We start from the raw sequence: 20,061 nt of genomic DNA, 5'->3' as shown, positions 1-20,061 counted from the left end.
TCAGGAAATATTTCAACGTGAATTCTTTTAAATTCTTTGGAATTATATTGAATTATTTTAATTCAAGTGAATGCTTCTAAATTCATTCAATTCTATTCAATTCTATTCAATTCAATTAATTTTTTTAAATTAATCTCGAAGTCTTTTAAACCTTAAATTCTTATAAATAAATTCTATGAATTTTTAAATTATTTTCATTTCACATGAATTTCTTTAAAATGCACCTTGAATTTGTATTCATTTAATCGAATTCTTCTCATTTCCCTTCAATTTCTCTAGATTCACTCCAATTTTACTCAAATAACTAGATTATATATATATATATTTTTTTTTTTAAATTTGTCTTCCAAATTCATTTGCATTCTTTCGAATTTAATTGGAATTGTTTGAAGTCTGATTCGAATTCTTCTGAATTCTTTTAAATGCAAAAGAACATTAGTCACATTATCAATATGCATAATTTTTATTTACTTTTTGAGTGTGGCAGTTCTGACAATAATAAATAAATAATTATACAAATTTAAATTCAAAATTTGTTTTTTTTCACTCTCGGGAAATAAAAAATCAGTCAGAAAAAAATCAGGGAATTTTGAAAATGAAGTGTTTTTCGGCCACCCTGGAGAATTTTCCTACATCTTGTCACCGCCACTTCATTCATCTGGTCTTCTGAATCTCGAATTGTCTTTTTCAGAGAATCTATATCATTACATCATGACTTAAAACAACTGTAACCATTTCCAGCGGATGAAAAGTTGAAATATTTATCACTGTTTCAAGAATGGTTTATGTATATATATATAACAAAAATACCCAAAAAAATCTGGCAGTGGCCCGTAAATTTAGGAAAATATTAACTGTTATTGTCACTGTTGACTGTTAATTATTGTTATCGATATAATAATCTATTTATTCATTCATTTATTGACTATTTCTAATACAAACTGCACTTCTGCTTCAATCTCTGAGCAAAAAGAAAGTCTATAGAAAGAATGTATGTACTATTATGTGTGATTGAGCCTGTTAAACAATTTTCTTCTTATGTAAACTAATTAGTTCATTGTAATGTCCTCAAGTCACGATAGCAAAAATGCTTTAAACTATATTTTTTATAAATTTTTTTGTCTGCTGAACTTTAATTCTTTCCTTTTTTACTTTTAAATTGCTTCAAGGGCGGATCCAGATAAGAAAGAAAATTCAAAATTTGATTATTCAGACCCTAATTTACTTCCTTTTTTTTTATTTTAGACGACGTACGAATGGTTGATATTTTAACTGAGGGAAGATTTTTATTTTTTAAAAAATCAGGTGAATTGAATAAAAAAATACGAGCTTCCAACCAAATAATTGAATCCTAAAAAAAGGATTTTTCTGTCAGCAAAGAAAACCAATTTTTATTCAAAATGTAGAATTTTGAACTTAGGAGCTTAATTATTTAATATACTAAATGAATTTTCAACAATTTATATAAATTTTGAACCAAATAGTATAATCTTTAAGATAATAAGACAAGCTTTCTACAAAATAGTTGAATTTTCAATCAAATAATTACATTTGCAACCAAAAGGATTAATTTTAAATGAAGAAGATTAATTTTCTACTAAAAAAGACGAAAAAAAAACTTTTAACAAAATAGTTACATTTTATACCAAGAAGATTATTTTTTTCAAAACAAGCTGCATTTTTAACAAAAAAAATATATATTTCTAACCGAATAGTAATTAATTTTTTAATAAAAATGGAATAGTTAAATTTTAATTTTTTTAAATATAATTTTCAATAAAAAAAACGAATCTTTTACAAAACAGTTACATTTTCTACCCAACTGTTCAAGTTCCAAGTCAAGAAAAATCAATTTTCTACACCAAAAAATCTTAATTTTCAAGCCGAAAATATGAAATTTCGGCTATATGGTTCATTTTTTAATCAAAACAAATTAATTTTTACTCAAAAAAAGGTTTGTTTCAAGAAGCAAGTTAAATTTTTATCTAAAGAGATTAATTTTTTACTAAAACTGTGAATTTACAACCAAAACAATGCATTTTTAACAAAAAATATAATCCTTCAATTTTCAACCAAAATATTTTAATTTTAATTAAGACTATTAAATTAAATAAGACGATTAAATTTAACCAACACAAAAAAACGTATTTTCAACGAAACAGTTCAATTTTCAACCAAGAAGATGAATTTTCTAAAAAAAAAGGGTTTCAGCCAAATAATGGAATTGCTGCTTTATAAAAGATTGATTTTAAAAAAATTAAATTTTGAATTGAAAAACAATCATTTTCAATCTAGAAAAGCGAACTTTTTTACACAACAGTCGCATTTTCAACCGGAAAATACGAATTTATAAACAAAAATTTAACTTTCGACTAAATAGTTGCATTATCAACGTGAAAAGACTAATTTTCTACAAAATGATAAGATCTTCAACTCTAAAATATAAAATTTCAACCAAAAAGTTAAATTTTTAGTAAAATAAAAAATAATTTGCGCCTTGAGGGAAGAAAGTTTCAAGCAAAAAAAAAATGTTTACGAAAGGAGTTCAACTTTTAACAAAGGAGTTTAATTTTCAACCTAGAGATGAACGGATAATAAAAAATATAACATTTGATAGTTTAACCAAAAAAGGTTTTAATTTTACATAAATCACCATTGAATTTAACCAAAGAAGAGGAATTTTCAACAAAGTAATTGAATCTTCATCCAAATCAGATTAATTTTCTACCAAAAAAGACTAATTTTCAATCAATTAATGAATTTTTAATCTAAAAAATACCACTTTTTAACAAGAAATGGTATAGTTAAATTTGCATTGAAAAGCGGTTTTTTCTATACAAGAGTCAAGTTTTCAACAGGAAATTACAAATTTATATACAAAAATTGAACTTTCGACTAAATATTTGTATTTTCTATCAATTTGTTGTATTTTCAACGTGAAAAGACTGATTTTCTACAAAATAATTAGATATTCAACTCTAAAATATGAAATTTCAACGAAAAAGATCGTTTTCAACCAAATAATTAAATTTTCAGTAAAAAAAAAATAGTTTGCGCCTTGCAAGAAGAAAGTTTCAATAAAGAAGTTCAATTTTTAATGAAAGAGATGAATTTTCTACTAAAATTATGAATTTTCAAGCTAAAAAAAAATGAATTTTTAAACAAGGAGTTCAATTTTTAACAATGAGTTTAATTTTCAACCTAAAGAGATGAGTGGATGATAAAAAATATATCATTTGATATTTCAACCAAAAAAGATTTTAATTTTACATAAATCACCATTGAATTTAACCAAGGAAGAGGAATTTTCAACAAAATAATTGAATCTTTAACCAAATCAGATTAATTTTCTGCCGAAAAATACGAATTTTCAATCAATTAATTGAATTTTTAATTTAAAAAATATCACTTTTTAACAAGAAATGTTATAGTTAAATTTGCATTGAAAAACGGTTTTTTCTCACAAAATAGTTAAATTTTCGACACAAAAATATGAATTTGAAAAAATTTAATTTTCGACTAAAATTATGAATCTTCAATAAAGAAAATTGATATTTAAAAAATTAGTTCAACTATCAACCAAGGATTTGAAATTTCAACAAAAAAGTGGCATTTTGAATAAGAAAATTGATTTTCTTCTAAAAAAAGACGAAATTTTAACCAAATGCATATATTTTTAGTCAAATAGTGAATTTTCAACCAAGAAGATTAATTATCTACAACCAAAAAGTTGAATTTGTGGTCTAAAAAAGATTTATTTTTAACCAAAAATGGAAAAATTTTGTGGATCAGCTCATGAATTACTTGAAACATTTTTGCACTGTGAACTGAGAATTTTACAAATGCATGTACTCCATTGCTTGATCTAAAACTGCGGAGAACAATTGATACCAGCATGAAAAATGGTTTCAATTCGTCATTTCGTGATAACAAATTATTATTTATATTAACTTGAAAAATCTGTGATTTCAACCAAAAACAAAACTACTTTGTAGGTGTAATTTTGTTAACTTTTGATGTTGAATTTTATTTGTTTTAATGCATGCACAATTTTTATTTTTTATTTACAAAAAGGACCTAAATTTTAGTGAAATTTAATTAATTTCCAATTGCTGTGAAAAAAATAAATACTCAGTTCAGATGAAGTAAGTTCTGTCGTAAATTATTACTATTTTGGTATATTGTTATGTATTTAATCTTGAAAATTATACATTGCAGGATTGCTACAAAATCCCAATTCTAAAATTCCCTGTCTGTTTCGTTAAATATATGTACTTTTAACTAAATAGTAGATTTTTCACCAAAAAAATTTAAGTAAGAAAAATTCATTTTGAACAAAAAAAAAGAATTTTCAACAAAATAATTACATTTTCAACTCAAAAGCATCAATTTTTATTCAAAAATGGAATAATTAAATTTTCAGTTAAAACAATTAATTTTTAACCAAAAGAATTTTCAACGAAATAATAAAATTTTCAATCAAAGAAATGAATTTTCAATAAAAAAACGTGAATTCTTAAACAAAAAATTTTATAGTTGATATGCCTGCCAAAAATATTTTAATTTTTAATCAGAAACAGTGGAATTAATTTAAAAAATACGCATTTTTAACAAGCTAGTTGAATAGTTAACCAACGCAGATTAATTTTCAGACCAAATGATAAATTTGTAATCAAGAAGGATTTCTCAGACAATAAATTTTAAAAAACATTCAAAATGTTGAATTTTCAAGCCAAAATTAAAATTTTCAACAAAACAATTGAGTTTTCAATCCCAAAATATTTTTGTTTTCAACAAAATATTGAATTTTTAACAAAAATGTTGAATTTGGAAGATTAAGATTTCCAACAAATGTATTTTAATTTTTAATAAAAAACAGATACAAGGTCTTAACAAAAAAGTTAATTTCCAACAAAATTATTGAATTCTGATACCAAAAAATTAATTTTCTACGGAAAAGGAGTGGAGTTTTCAACCATAAAATATGAATTTTTAACAACAAATTTAATTGCCGATAAATCTAAATGCTGGATCTTTAATCAGAAAATTCGAATTTTTAACAAAATACATGCATTTTTGCAAATAAAAAAGATAACATTTTCAACCAAATTTTTAATAATTATATTTTCAGTAAAAAAATTTATTAAAAAGACGAATTTTAAACAAAATTTTTAAGCAAAAGTAGAATAATTTTTAACAAAAATATTAATTTGCAATCAAATTGTTGAAGAATCATGCAAAAAAGTCGAATTTTCAATAAAATACATTAATTTTCAACTAAAAAAGATCAATCCTCAACCAAAAATAGAAGTTATTTTTTCCTTAAAAAATATGTAATTTTAACTAAGAAAGCGAATTTTTAACAAAAAAGTTCAATCCTGAACCAAAAAATATTATTTTTCAAGCAAACATTTGCATTTTTAACCAAGAAAGCGAAAATTTCTAAGATAAGAGATTAATTTTTAAAATATAAAGCCGATTTTTTTCTACGAGTTTAATTTTCTACCAAGAAAATTTTTTTAATGAATAAAAAAAAATGTCTTCAAATCTTGAATTTTTCGGTAAAAATTACGAATTTTCTAAAAAAAAAGTTGAATTTTCAACCCTAAAAGACGAATTATCAATAAAACAGATGAATTGTCAATCGAAAAAAATAATTTTTTAACAAAATCATTGATTATTCAACAAAATAATGAAATTACTTTCTGAATTATAAATTGCGTGATCCATAGCAACCTTAAAATCGGCATTTGTATTACTTCTATACTTCTAATAAACGATAATTAACTAAAAAAAAAATATTTTTCTAATTCATCCAATTAAAAAATTACGAGGTGCTAAAGAAATTAAAAATTAATTATAGACTTCTATGAAAATCTTCGATATTTGCTAAATCAAAGTAAAAGAAAAAAACAAAAAACAATTAACGCACCGTCCTTGTTTCATAGATACCCTAATTTTTCGTTGTTTGATGTCTGCTGTGATCCTAAAGACAACTTCCAAATTCAATCTAATCATCCTAATTTAATTTTTCCTCTACCTCAAAAATATTTTATTACTAGCTGCATTTTCTCTACAACTTTTTGTACAATTTTATTGAATATATTAATTTATATCACGAATTTGGCGATTATTTACACGATTTGAAAAAAATTAATTTCAATTTTATTAAGTTTTAAATTTTAATTTAGGACTTGATTTTCAAATTCGACTATCTTCTTCACTTTCGAATGAGTGGTTCGTTTTCGCATGCTTGAAAGAATGGGTTTCCGATTTATCTAAAGCTTGTATGAGAGTAGGCTATCTACCTGTTCGAGAAATCGGGAAAACCGGGAAATGCCCGGGAATACGATTCAATGATTGGCATTTTTCTTGCGAAAGTACTAATATTCAAATTAAAAATGATTTCATATATTTTATTATTCTAGTTCTGAGTTGGAACAGCAAATTTTTAAAAATAATTTCTAACAAAATTTGAATTAGGATTTAAAAAATCGTATTTTCGGTCTTTATTAATAAAAATTACATCATTTGAATTTCGCAGAAAAATGTATTGCTTCAAAACAATTGGAAAGAGCGCTTAATTTAAATAATAAAATAAGTCAAAATCGAAATAAATTTCAAACCTTTTTAGTTGAGTTCCTAAATCAAAAGGATAAATTTTGGACCTAAGAAATTAACTTTTACCCAAAATGACGAATCTTTTACCCAAAAGATTAATTTTCTAACAAAAAATGCATGTTTTCAAAAATGTACATGAATTTTCATCTGAGAAAGATCAACTTTCAACCAAAATTAGAATAGTTAAAATATTAGAAAAATAAATTTTCGACGAACAAAAAACAAAACGAATTTTCAACAAAATAGTTTGTTTTTTTTCGTCCAAAAAATGATTTTTTAACCAAAAATACGATTAAATTTTCAGTGAAAACAATACATTTTTAAAGAAAAAAATTAATTCTAAAAAAAGCAATTTTAAACCTAAAAGATGAATCTTCTACCAAAAAAAGATACAGTTTCAATAAAATATATAAAATTTCGACTGAAAAAGATAAATTAACAAACCAAAACTATAATATTTCAATTTGCTGTTAGAAAAAAGAAAATAATTTTTTATTACAGTAATGATTTTTCAACCAAAAATTTGAATTTTTTACCAACTAGTGCAATTTTCAAACCAAAAGATGATTTTTCTTTTTAAAAAAATGAATTTTTAACTATTTTTTTCAACCAAAGAAATGAATTCTCAACAAAAAATATATAATAGTTCAATTTTCTACAAAACAGAAAGATTACATTTTTATCAAAAAAGCTAAATTTTTCGCCAAAAATGGAATAGTTTAAGTGAATTTTCAACTAAAATTATCTATCTTCAACTAAAAAAACTAATTTTTAACCAAATACATACATTCTCAACTAAAAATAGAATTCTAAATAAGAACAAAACTAATCTTCAACTAAAAAGATCAATTTTCAACCAACAGAATGAATTTTCTACCAAAATAAACTAAAAAAAAAACTAATTCAACTAAAAAAAACAGCTAATTTTTAATAAAAAAATTGAATTTCCAACTAAAAATAGAATAATTTAATTATCAGTAAAAAACCTAATTTTCAATAAAATCAAAATAAATGTGCAATGAAATAATAAAATTTTCAACCAAGAAGATTAAATTTTAATCCAAAAAGATAAATTTTCGACAAAAATCCGAATAGTTACATTTTCAGTCTAACAAATTAATTCTAAATAAGAACAAAACTAATTTTCAACTAAAAAGATCAATTTTCAATGAATACGGTGAATTTTGTACCAAAATAAACGAATTTTAAACAAAGAACAATTAATTTTCAACCAAATATTTGATTTTTCAACTTAAGAAGATAAATTTTGAACCAAACATATACGAGTAATTTTTCAGTCAAAGCAATTAATTTTCTTCTGGAAAACATAATTCCCAACAAAATAATGTAATTTTGAAGAAAAAAAAAACATTTTTCAACTAAAATGATAAATCATCAACCAAATAAATGAATTTTTAACAAATTAGATCCACTTCCAAATAAATAGATTCATTTTTAACCATAATAATCAAATTAAGTGCCTAAAAAGAATTACAATTTTTATTTTGGGTTCACTTTAGATTAGGAAATTTTGTTAAGAACTAAAATTTTGATTTTGGAACAAGAAATTCCCTTAAATTACAAAAAAATAATTTTGACTGTGGGCCAAGGAATCTCGTATCGCATCGTAATCGACAAAAATAGAATTTTGATTTTGGGCAGGAAATCTTGGCAAAAAAATAGAATTTTGACCTTGAGACGGGTAATTTTTCAAAAGATTTAAAATTATCAGTTAGAACTGGGAATTTCCGTGAAGAATTCTAATTTTTATTTCGGGTTCACTCTAGAACAGAAAATTCCTTTCAGAATAATAATTTTTTACTTTGGATCAGGTAATTTTTTTACATGGCATGGAAATGTTGGAAAAAAATTTGTTCTGATTTAGGATAATCTAATTTTAAAAAAATCTTTGTTCGAAGTCAGAATTCGTCACAATTTTTAACTTCTCTCATCCTATTTTTAGAAAAATAAAATACTATATTTCTGAATTGTAATAGAAAATTTTGTAAATAATCATAATTATAATTTTGAATTATAATTATAATTAATTAAATATAATAATATTAATAATAATAATAATAATAATAATAAAAATAATAATAATTTTAAGTTCCAAATCAGAAATATTTTTAAATATTCAGAAATCGTTTTAAACCTTTAAAAATCGTATAAAATTATTTAAATCCTTCGGGTAGAGACTCTAAAAAGGGACTGGTTTTATTTCTAATTTTATTGCGGTAAATTCTTCGAAGAATTTGAATTTTGAAACAAAAAAGTATAAATATTGAGAATTTGATTGGAAGAATTTAAATTTATTTCAGTTCTGCATGCGAAACTTGGGAAGCTTCTCCAATTCCGAAATATTTCTTGTCTATCTCTCACTAAACACATCTTTTTTTCATCGCATGGACATTTTGCCAAATCCATTTTCGTTTCGGAAAATAAAGTCTCTTCCTATTTTGATTATTTAAAAATAATTTAACGAAATAAAATATTTTACATTTAAAATTGTAACAAAGGACTAGTCTAAATTAAACAGAATTGTAAGAGACTTTTTTTTCTGAAAATGACCCGAAAAGAGTTATAATTGCCCTGAAAAAGAAAACCTATTTTACTGTCGTTTTTTATAGTAAAAAAAAATGGAAAGCTCTACGTGAATAACAATTTTTTCCCCTTAACAGATTATGATGTGTTGGCGAGTCTAAAGAAAGCAAGATGCGCTAATAACACTCGCTTTTTAGATCAATTTATTTGAAGTGAAAAGGCAAGACTTCTGATTGCCCGACCGTATAATAAGTGATTATTTAGCTGCTATTAAGTGTCATAGAAACTATCACCATCATTTTACTGATAATGTACTTATTATTTATTGCAATTTAAAAGCAACGTTCGAACCACACTAACATGAAAATTCGTATCATCAGGGTGGCCACTGAACCCGGAAATCCGGGAATTTAAAAAAATTTTGGAAGACAAATCTATCCAATCACATGATATAACGCACTTTTTTAATGTTAATTCCAATTGTTAACTTTTTTTACTTTAAAAATGTTATATTGTGGTGCTTCATTGTCAAGCGTACATTTTTAATTTAAAAAATTTTAACGAATTTTAACATTTTTAAATTTGGGATTTTTAAAAATTGTAAATAATTTGCCAAATTATTTTCCCATGGCGAACCGTTCACGAAAAAATATGAAAAATAGTCGTAACTGACTCTGAATACAAAATATATTTTGATAAATCTTTTTCGAGATGAAGTATCTTATTTGTATTTTATTGTTATCTTATTTATTTTTATTTGAAAAAAGCTAGAGTCCGTTTTTATTCTCTTAATTTAATTTTATTCTATTTTCTATTTCTTGGAAAAGATTTTGATTATTATATTTTTGAACTTCTTTAACGTAAAATTTTAACCACACACAATTTTTTATGAATTGAAATGTTTATTTATTAAATTTCTATTTAAAATTATGTTAATATAACACATTTAGAGTTTCTTTTTGATAAAAAATTCGCTTTTTTCTTGTATTTTCAAAAGTTGAAATTTTAAAAGTCGAAAATAGGTTTTTCAATTTTCTTAACTGTAGAAAACTCTTTTTGTAATTTTACTTTATTGTTAATTGTTCAAAATTCCAGAAAAAAAAACGAATTTTGTATTACAACCAAGCAGAAAAAAAACGTTATTTCAATTTTTACGCAGATAATTGTATGCAATTTAAAACAAACAAATTTTTGTTTGAGAACGTAAATTTTTTCGTAAACGGGTTGCCATTGGAAAATAATTTTTTAGCAAATTAACCCTCAGATATGATATTTATCAAATTAAAAAAATCTACTTCTAAAAAATAATATAAAATGAGTAAAAAATATTCTTGTTAATCAATTAAAAACTAAAAGCGTTCGAAATTGATATTTTTTATAAATAAAGGTTTTAAGTTGATCAACGGTAAATAAAAATTAATTTATGATTTTTTAATTTAACTGTGTTTCTAGCATTAAAAATGGAACAATTAATGATTTAACAAGACAATTCTGAATTCGTTCGAAATTAAACAATTTACAGATCTTAACGTTAAAAACGGAGCTTTTTTCAATTTTAAAATAAGTTTAAAGTAACAGATTTTTAATTAAACGCTTTTATTTAATTTCAAATCCTTTTCATATATTGTTTCAGTCTAAAATCTCCCATTTTAACTCATTCAACTCAAAATTTTTTTAATAAAAACAAAAAGAACAATTTTTTGACTTAATTTTATTTCTAGTATTATAAAAATTTTAAATAATTGATTTTAAAGGCAATTCTAAATTTTGTTTAAAATCAAACTATTTACCAATTATAACGTTAAAAATGTAACTTTCTTCGACTTAAAATTTTTTAATTAAAAAAATAACCATTTTTTTATTTTTAGATATATTTAATTGTTAATTTAAAATCTACTTAGAAAATTAAATTTAAACCCAATAATAGAAAATAAATATAAAATCCTAAACTTTTTAAACAATTAAAAACTAAAAACGTTTGAAATCGAAATTTTTAAACAAAAAATGTTTTAAGTTGGTCAACAGTAAATATAAATTCTCTGGTGATTTTTTAAAATTTAACTTTAATTTAAGTATTATAAATTGAACAATTAATGATTTTACAAGAAATTTCTGAATTTGATAAAAATTTATCAATTTATATTTTAACGTTAAAAATTGAACTTTTTTATCTTGAAATAAGTTCAAAATAATAGATTGATAATTAAACTCGTCTATTAAATTTCAAACTCGATTCAAATATAATTTCAGTCTAGAATGTTTCATTTTTAACCCATTAAATAAAAAAAATTATTTAAAAATATTTGACTGTTATTAATCAAATATTACAAACTGCAATTTGTAACTTAATAGTTTCAAACATTCTTAAATCGTTCAATCCTTTTTAGTCTGTAAGTAAAAGTGTTGAATTTTGATGTCTAAATAAAAGTTGAAAAATTAGTCATTTATAACGACTAAAATTAAAATAATTGAAATTTATTTTTATTTTCAACTAGAGAACTTTAACCTGATTTATAAAGGTTTAAAATTAGAAATTTTGCACTTTAATGGTACTTAACTTAAAAAATCTTCATTTCAAAAGTATTAAAAGCTTCCATTTTATATGTGGAAATTATTGAGCATTTTAATGAAAAAAAATTGCATCTTCATTCTAAAAGTTTTCTTTTAATTTAAAGTTTAGTTTTGATTACTTCATATAAAAAACTACTTAATAAGCTTTATTTTTTAATTTCCATGACCGTGAAAATTTTTTGAGACCCGGAAAAAACCCGGAAATTTTTTCCTCATTTAAAAACGGCCATCCTAATTATTTACGATTAAAAATTTTATGACTGTTATCCTTCTAAGATTACTACCGACTTGCGATTTTTCTGTGTTGTATATCTGTGCATAGATTGTTCAAATATGCTGTTTAGAAAAATAGTTTTAGAACTCTGTATCGTAAACCCGTCGATTTCGATTACTCTCTAATTCCCCAGGAATTGTGTAAAAAAGGAAAAAACCACAGTATTATATTTTTTCTAATTATTTGTGGCAGATGTGGCTCCCGAAATGTTGTTGTACCGACAGTATTTTTTCTACGTATTCTGAAAAGCTTGAGAAGCTATTCTATTTTATTCTAAGGTAAGGTCATACCAAATCAAACAGAATTTTCTGAACGTCGAAAGGTTCCTAGAATTCCTCAGACAAAGACGAGTGATAAATGACGAATAGAATTTTAATTACTACCATTTTAGGAAAGTATCAAGCAAAAATTTCTGTTTTGAGTACTAAAAAGTACATTCTACGAAATGAAAAACCAAACTGGATTGTGCTTTGTTGCTGAAATTCACAATTGTACTCCGTTGTTTAAAATAAATTATGAAATCAAACCGAAGCTTTCAATTTCTTTGGGTTTTTCACAGGGTTTCTACTCAAATCGTGGAAAAAAATTTCCTAACAATTCCAGGTTTTTTTTCAGGTATAGTTTTTCGTAGTGCTTTGAATTTTTTTAAACAATCGACTCTGAATATACATAATATTTCGCAATTATAAATAATGTTCTTTTTTGGTCATAATAAATGTCTATATGCCTAAAAAAATAGCACTATTTATATGTGTAAAATTACGTAAATAACTGTTTTCTAATAATTTTTTAAAATATTTTTTAAAAAATAATTAATATCTTAATGGTATCAGTTTCTAGGGATTCTGAATTATATTATATCCATCGGATAATTTAATTAATAAATAGTAAAAACGTTTCTTGAATTTGTTCCTAATCCATAAATTTCAATAAAAATAAAAAAATATGTTATTTTATCTTTATATACTTCAAATTCAGTGCATATTTTTTTAAATTTTGATATTTAATTTGAAGGTATTTTTCAGGTAATTTGGCATCTGGTAAAATCGGAAACAGGTCAATTTTCAACCAAAGAGATAAAATTTTAATTAAAATGATGAACCTTCAAAAACAACAAAAATGAATTGTTAACAAAAAAGTTTAACTTTCAACCAAGTATTCAAATTTTCAACGAAAAAGATGAATTTTCAACTGAACTGATGAATATTCAACTAGAATATTTCAATTTCAAACTTGAAATATAATTCTTCGTCCAAAAAAGGCGAATTTAAAAAAAAAAATATCTTGAATTTTCAACTAATTAAGGTCAATTTTCAACCAAATAGCAGGAATTTTGAACACAAAAAGATCAATTTGCATCCAATAATTAAATATTTAATATTTTGTTTGAAAAATAATAATTTCCTACCAAAAAAGACGAATTTTCATCTAAAAAAGGCACATTTTTATCCAAATAGTTGATTTTTAGATTGAAACAGATAAAATTTTAAAACAAAAATGAAATAAATTTTCATTTAAAAAAAATAATATTAAACCAAGGGGATGAATTTTTAACTAAATGATGGAATATTCAACTGGATTAGTTCATTTATCGGTAAAAAATTAAATTAAATGGTCTTTCAACAACTACAAAAAAAACGAATTGTCAACAAAGTAGTGAAATCTTCAACCCAGGAGATTCATTTTTTTAATTAAAAAAAAAACGAATTTTCATCTAAAAAAAGACACATTTTCAACCAAATACTTGAATTTTAAAATAAAACAGTTCAATTTTCAAACAAATATGAAATAGTTAAATTTTCATTTTAAAAAATTAATTTTTATCCAAGGATATAAATTTTAAACTAAATTATAAAATATTCAACTGGATCAGTTCATAAAATTAATATTCAACGAAAAAAAAAGAATTTTCAACAAAAATAGTTAAATTTTCAACGAAAATGATGAATCTTCAACTGAAATAGTTCAATTTCAAATAAAAAAAATACGATTTTTTACACAAATTCATGAATTTTCAACTAAAAAAAAAAAATACAGACAAAATGAAACATTCAAGTTTTTAGTTACAAAAATTAATTTCAAACAATACATATTTAAATTTTCAAACAAGAAAATTATATTTTTAACAAAGTAGGTCCATTTTATGCCAAATAGTTTGATTTTCGAAGAAAGAAAAAATTGACTACCGTAAAAATTAATTTTCTATCAAATACTAAGAAATTATATCTCAAAGAGATACATTTTCAACCAAATAGTTGGATTTTCATCTGCCAAATATACAGTTACAACTATAAATAAAATTGTTAAATTTTTAGTTAAAGATTAATTTTCAATAAAATAGTTAATTTTAAAATAAAAAAGACGAATTTACAACAAATAAAGATCAATTTTCAACTAAAAAATATAAATTTTCAACCAAAAAAGAAATATTTAAGTTTTTAGTCTAAACAAAATTATCTTTCAACCAAAAAAAAAAAAAAAACGAATGCTCAACAAAATAGTTCAATCTTCAAGCAAGGAGATTAATTTTTGTAAACAAAAAAAGAATTATTAACTAAAAAAAAAAAGAGATTTTTATCCAAATATTTGAATTTTAAACTAAAACAGATAAATTTTTAAAGCAAAAATGAAATATATTTTTATTTTTAAAAATTAGTTTTTAATCAATGAGATTAATTTTAAACTAAATTATGGAATATTAAAATGGATTAGTTAAATTATCAGTTTATAAAATTAATATTAAAAAAAAAAGATTTTTTAACAAAATAGTTCAATTTTCTAGCAAAATTATTAATCTTCCACTGAAATAGTTCAATTTTAAACAAAAAGAAGAATTTTTAAACAAATTCAAGAATTTTCAATTTAAAAAAAGGACAACCAAAAATGAAACATTCAAGTTCTCAGTTACGAAAATTAATTTCAAACCAATAAATATTTAAATCTTCAACGAAGAAAATTTATTTTCCAAAAAGTAGTGCCACTTTAGCCAAATAGTTTGATTTTCGAATAAAACAACAAAAATTTACCGTAAAAATTAATTTTCTATCAATAAATGCGAATTTTTATTTAAAAGAAATACATTTTCAACCAGATAGTTGGATTTTCAACTGCCAAATATACAGTTACAACTAAAAATAAAATTGTTAAATTTTCAGTTAAAGATTAATTTTCAATAAAATAGTCGATTTTGAAACCAATAAAAAGATGAATTTACAACAAAATGCATAAAGTACTAACTAGAAAAATAAATTTTCAACCAAAAATAAAATATTTAAGTTTTCAGTTACAAAAATTAATTTTCTATAATATAGTTTAAATTAATTTTCTATCAGAAAATACGAATTTTTGTCTAAAAGAAAAACATTTTCAATCAAATAGTCGAAATTTAGACTTTGAAAGATACAGTTACAATCCAAAATGGAATAGTCAAATTTTCAGATGAAAAATTAAGTTATAACCAAGTATCATCATTTTTAACAAAAATAATTTAAATTCGACTGGAGTAGTTACATTTTCAATTAAAAAATTAATTTTCAACCAAAAAATCTAATTTTTTACAATGAAGTTATATTTTTAACTTAAGTGATGAATTTTCAAATAAAAACGAATCTTTAACTGGAGTAGTTAAATTTTCAACGAAAAACTTGAATTTTCTCAAAAAAAAAGACAAATTTTCAACCAAAACAGATCAATTTTGAACCGAAAATAGTTAAACTTTCAGAATTGTTCAATTTTCATCCAGGAAAAAATATAACCTAAAATAGATTAGTGAAGTTTTTACTCAAGAAACTTAATTTCCAGACCAAAAAAAAAAAAATTTCAACAAAATAATTCAATTTTCAACCAAAGAAATGAATTTTCAACTACAATTTTAAATTTAAAAAAAAAAGAATTTTCTACGAAGTGATTAAACTATTAACCAAAAAATATCAATTTTCTATAAAAATGTTGAATTTTCAATCTCTAAATATTAAGTTCCCACCAAAAAGATCAATTTTAAACAAAAAATGAAATGGTTAAATTTTCAGATTAATTTTCAAGAAAAAAGTTTAATTTGAGATGGCTTTTTAAATAAAATGATGAATATTCTAACAAAAATAGTTGAATTTTTAACTAGAAAAAAATTTAACCAAAATAAATTAGTAATTTTTGTAGTTAACAAACTTAAATTCCAAACAAAATAAAGAAAACGAATTTTTAACAAAATAGTCCAATTTTCAATCCAGAAATGAATTTTCAATAAAGTAATTAAACTATTAACCAAAAAATATCAGATTTTTATACAAATGTTGTGTTTTTTAATTCCTAAATATCAACATTCCACCAAAAAGACAAGTTTCCAGCATGAAATATCAATTTTCAACTAAAAAAGATTAATTTTCAACAAAAAATTAAATTTTCAGATAAATTTTGAATTTCAATAAAAAAAAACGAATTTTTAACAAAATAATCCATTTTCTACGAAAGAAATAAATTTCGACGAAGTGATTAAACTATGAACAAAAAATATCAATTCTCAATTAAAAACAATAATTTTCTATAAAAAAAAATCACTTTTAGACCAAAAACTAAACATTAAACTTGTTCATTTTCAAGAAAATTGTTAAATTTGAAACGTCTTTTCGATAAAAATGATTAATATTTTAACAAAAATAGCTTTATTTTCAACTAGAAAACAAAATTTTAAGAAAAAATAGTTTAGTAGAATTTTTAGTTAACAAAATTAATTTTGAAATAAGAAAAAGACTAATTAACAAACAAAAAATATTCAAATTTTAACCAAAGAAATGAGTTTTCACCAAGTAATTAAACAATAAACAAAAAATATCAATTCTCAATCAAAAATAATTATTTTTCTATAAAAGAAATCCATTTTCAACCAAAAATTAAATGATTAAATTTTCATATTAATTTTCAAGAAAATTGTTTAATTTGAGATGTCTTTTCGATAAAAATGACGAATATTCTATCAAAAATAATTTAATTTTCAACTAGAAAGCAAAACTTTAAGAAAAAATAGATTAGTGAAATTTTTAGTTAAGGAACTTAACTTTCAATTTAAAAAATAACGAATTTTTAACAAAATAGTCCATTTTCAATCAAAGAAATGAATTTCCACAAAGTGATTAGAGTATGAACAAAAAATATCAACTCTCAATAAAAAAATTTTTTAAATTTCTATAAAAAAAATCATTTTCAACCAAAAATTAAATGGTACAAATTTTTTTTTAATTTGAAAGAAAATGGTTTAATTTGAAATATCTTTTCGATCGAAATAATGAATATTTTAACCAAAATAGCCTTCTTTTCAACTGGAAAACAAAATTTTATGAAAAAATATTTTAGTAGAATTTTTAGTTCACAAAAAGTATCAATTTTCAATAAAAAAAAATTTTCTATACAAAAAAAATCACTTTTCAACCAAAATTTAGGTGGTTAAAATTTTTAATTAATTTTAAAGAAAATTGTTTAATTTGAAATGTCTTTTCGATCAAAATGATGAATATTTTAATAAAAATAGCCTAATTTTAAACTAGCAAACAAAATTTTAAGAAAAAATAGTTTAGTAGAATTTTTGGTTCACAAAATTAATTTGCAAATAAAAAACTAATTCTTAGAAAAATACTCAATTTTATACTGTCTTTTCTATAAATTTTGAACTAGACAAAACAATTTTTACCTAAAAATAGATTAATAAAATGTTTAGTTGATAAACTTAATTTACAAATAACTAATTTAAGAAAAAACTCAATTTTCAAACAAAGAAATGAATTTTCAACTAAAATTTTGAATTTCTACCCAGAAAAATGAAAATGCAAAAAATTAATTAAACCATTAACCAAAAAATATAAATTGTCCACCAATAATGTGAACTTTCTATAAAAATTTGGAATTTTCAATCTCTAAACATTAACTTTCTAAAAAAATGAACATTTTTGGGCAAAATACATCAATTTTCAACTAAAGAACATCAACTTTCAACAAAAAATTAAATGGTTAAAATTTCTGATAAATTTTCAAGAAAATTGTTTAATTTGAGATGTCTTTTCGATAAAAATTATGAATATTGTAACAAAAATAGTTTAATTTTCAACTAGAAAACAAAATTTTAAGAAAAAATATATTAGTAGAAATTTTAATTAAGAAATTTAATATTCAATTTAAAAAAATGAATTTTTAAGAAAATAGTCCATTTTCAACCGAAGAAATAAATTTCCACAAAGTATTTTAAACTATGAACAAGAAAATATCAATTCTCAATCAAAAAAAAATATTTTTCTATAAAAAGATCAATTTTTACCCAAAAATTAAATGGTTCGAATTTTTAATTAATTTTCAAGAAAATTGTTCAATTTGAAATATCTTCGATCAAAATGATGAATACTTTAACAAAAATAGTTTAGTTTTCAACTAGAAAACAAAATTTTAAGAAAAAGTAGTTTAATAAAATTTTTAGTTAACAAAATTAATTCGCAAATAAAAAAAAACTAAATTTAAAAAAACAATCAATTTTCAACCAAAGAAATGAATTTCCACAAATTAATTTAACTTTGAACAAAAAATATCAATTCTCAATCAGAAATAATAATTTTCTATAAAAAAAATCAATGTTCAACCAAAAATTAAATGGCTTCAATTCCTGATAAATTTTCCAGAAAATTGATTAATTTGCAAATAAAAAAAAAACTGAATTTTCAACCAAAGAAATTAAGTTTCAACTAAAAGTTTGAATTTCCATTCAGAAAAATTAATATTCAAGAAATTAATTAAACCATTAATCAAACAATATCAATTTTCCACCAAAAAAAGCCTTTTCGATTAAAGTGATGAATATTTTAACGAAAATAGTTTTATTTTCAACTAGAAAACAAAATTTTAAGAAAAAATAGATTAGTAAAATTTTTAGTTAAGGAACTCAATTTTCAATTTAAAAAAAAAAAGCATTTTAACAAAAATAGTAAACTTTCACCCAAAGAAATAAATCTCCACAAAGTGATTAAAGTGTGAAAACAAAAAATATCAATTCTCAATTGAAAATGATAATTTTCTATACAAAAATAACTTTTCAACCAAAAATTAAATGGTTAACATTGTTAATTAATTTTCAAGAAAATTCTTTAATTTGAAATGTCTTTTCGAATGAAAATTATGAATATTTTAATGAAAATAGTTTAATTTTCAACTAGAAAACCAAATTTTAAGAAACAATACTTTAGTAAAATTTTTATTTAGCAAAATTAATTTGAAAATAAGAAAAATATACTATTGAAAAAAAATACTCAATGTTTATCCAAAGTAATGAATATCCAACGATTAATTAAACTATGAACAAAAATATCAATTCTCAATCAAAAATAATTATTTTTCTATAAAAAGAAAATCAATTTTCAACCAAAAATTAAATAGTTAAAATTACAGATAAAATTTCAAAAAAATTGTTTAATTTGAGATGGCTTTTCGATAAAAATTATGAATATTTGAACAAAAATAGCTTAATTTTCAACTAGAAAAAAAATTTTCAGAAAAAATAGTTAAGTAAAATTTTCAGTTAACAAAATTAATTTGCAAATAAAAAAAACTAATTTTTTTTAAATACTCAATTTTCAACTAAATAAATGAATTTGCACAAAGTAATTAAACTATGAACAAAAAATATCAATTCTCAATTACAAAAAAAATAATTTTCTGTAAAAGAAAATCAATTTTCAATCGAAAATTAAATGGTTAAAAATTTTTATTAATTTTCAAGAAAATTGTTTAATTTGAGATGTATTTTCGGTCAAAATGATGAATATTCTAACAAAAAGAATTCAATTTTGAACTAGACAAACAATTTTTAACTAAAAATAGATTCCTACAATTTTTAGTTAATAAGCTTCATTTGAAAATTTAAAAAAAAATACTCAATTTTCAAAAAAAGAAATGAATTTTCAACTAAAAATTTTAATTTCCACCCAGAAAAATAAACATTTAAAAAATTAATTAAACTATTAACCAAAAAATATTAATTTTTTACCAATAAAGTGAATTTTCTAGAAAAATTTTGAATT

General features: G+C 21.8%; 1 protein-coding gene across 4 annotated transcripts in view; it reads left to right on the top strand.

Moving 5' to 3' along the window:
- The window catches only part of LOC117172080 (NADP-dependent malic enzyme-like), a 130,007-nt gene that overhangs the window by 90,667 nt on the left and 19,279 nt on the right, over positions 1-20,061 (top strand). The window contains exon 11 of one of the 4 annotated variants that reach the window (XM_033359837.1): positions 9,303-9,917. The exons of 1 other annotated variant lie outside the window; for it this stretch is intronic. In XM_033359837.1, coding sequence (XP_033215728.1) covers positions 9,303-9,309 — 7 coding nt within the window. In that variant the 3' untranslated portion in view covers positions 9,310-9,917. Of the gene's footprint in view, positions 1-691; positions 992-9,302; positions 9,918-20,061 lie in introns of those variants that run through there. 2 more of the 4 variants (XM_033359835.1, XM_033359838.1) reach the window with 2 other exon arrangements.

The sequence above is a fragment of the Belonocnema kinseyi genome, chromosome 4 (assembly GCF_010883055.1).
Source record: "Belonocnema kinseyi isolate 2016_QV_RU_SX_M_011 chromosome 4, B_treatae_v1, whole genome shotgun sequence".
NCBI classification, from domain to species: domain Eukaryota; kingdom Metazoa; phylum Arthropoda; class Insecta; order Hymenoptera; family Cynipidae; genus Belonocnema; species Belonocnema kinseyi.
This window is presented reverse-complemented; position numbering and strand designations above follow the sequence as displayed.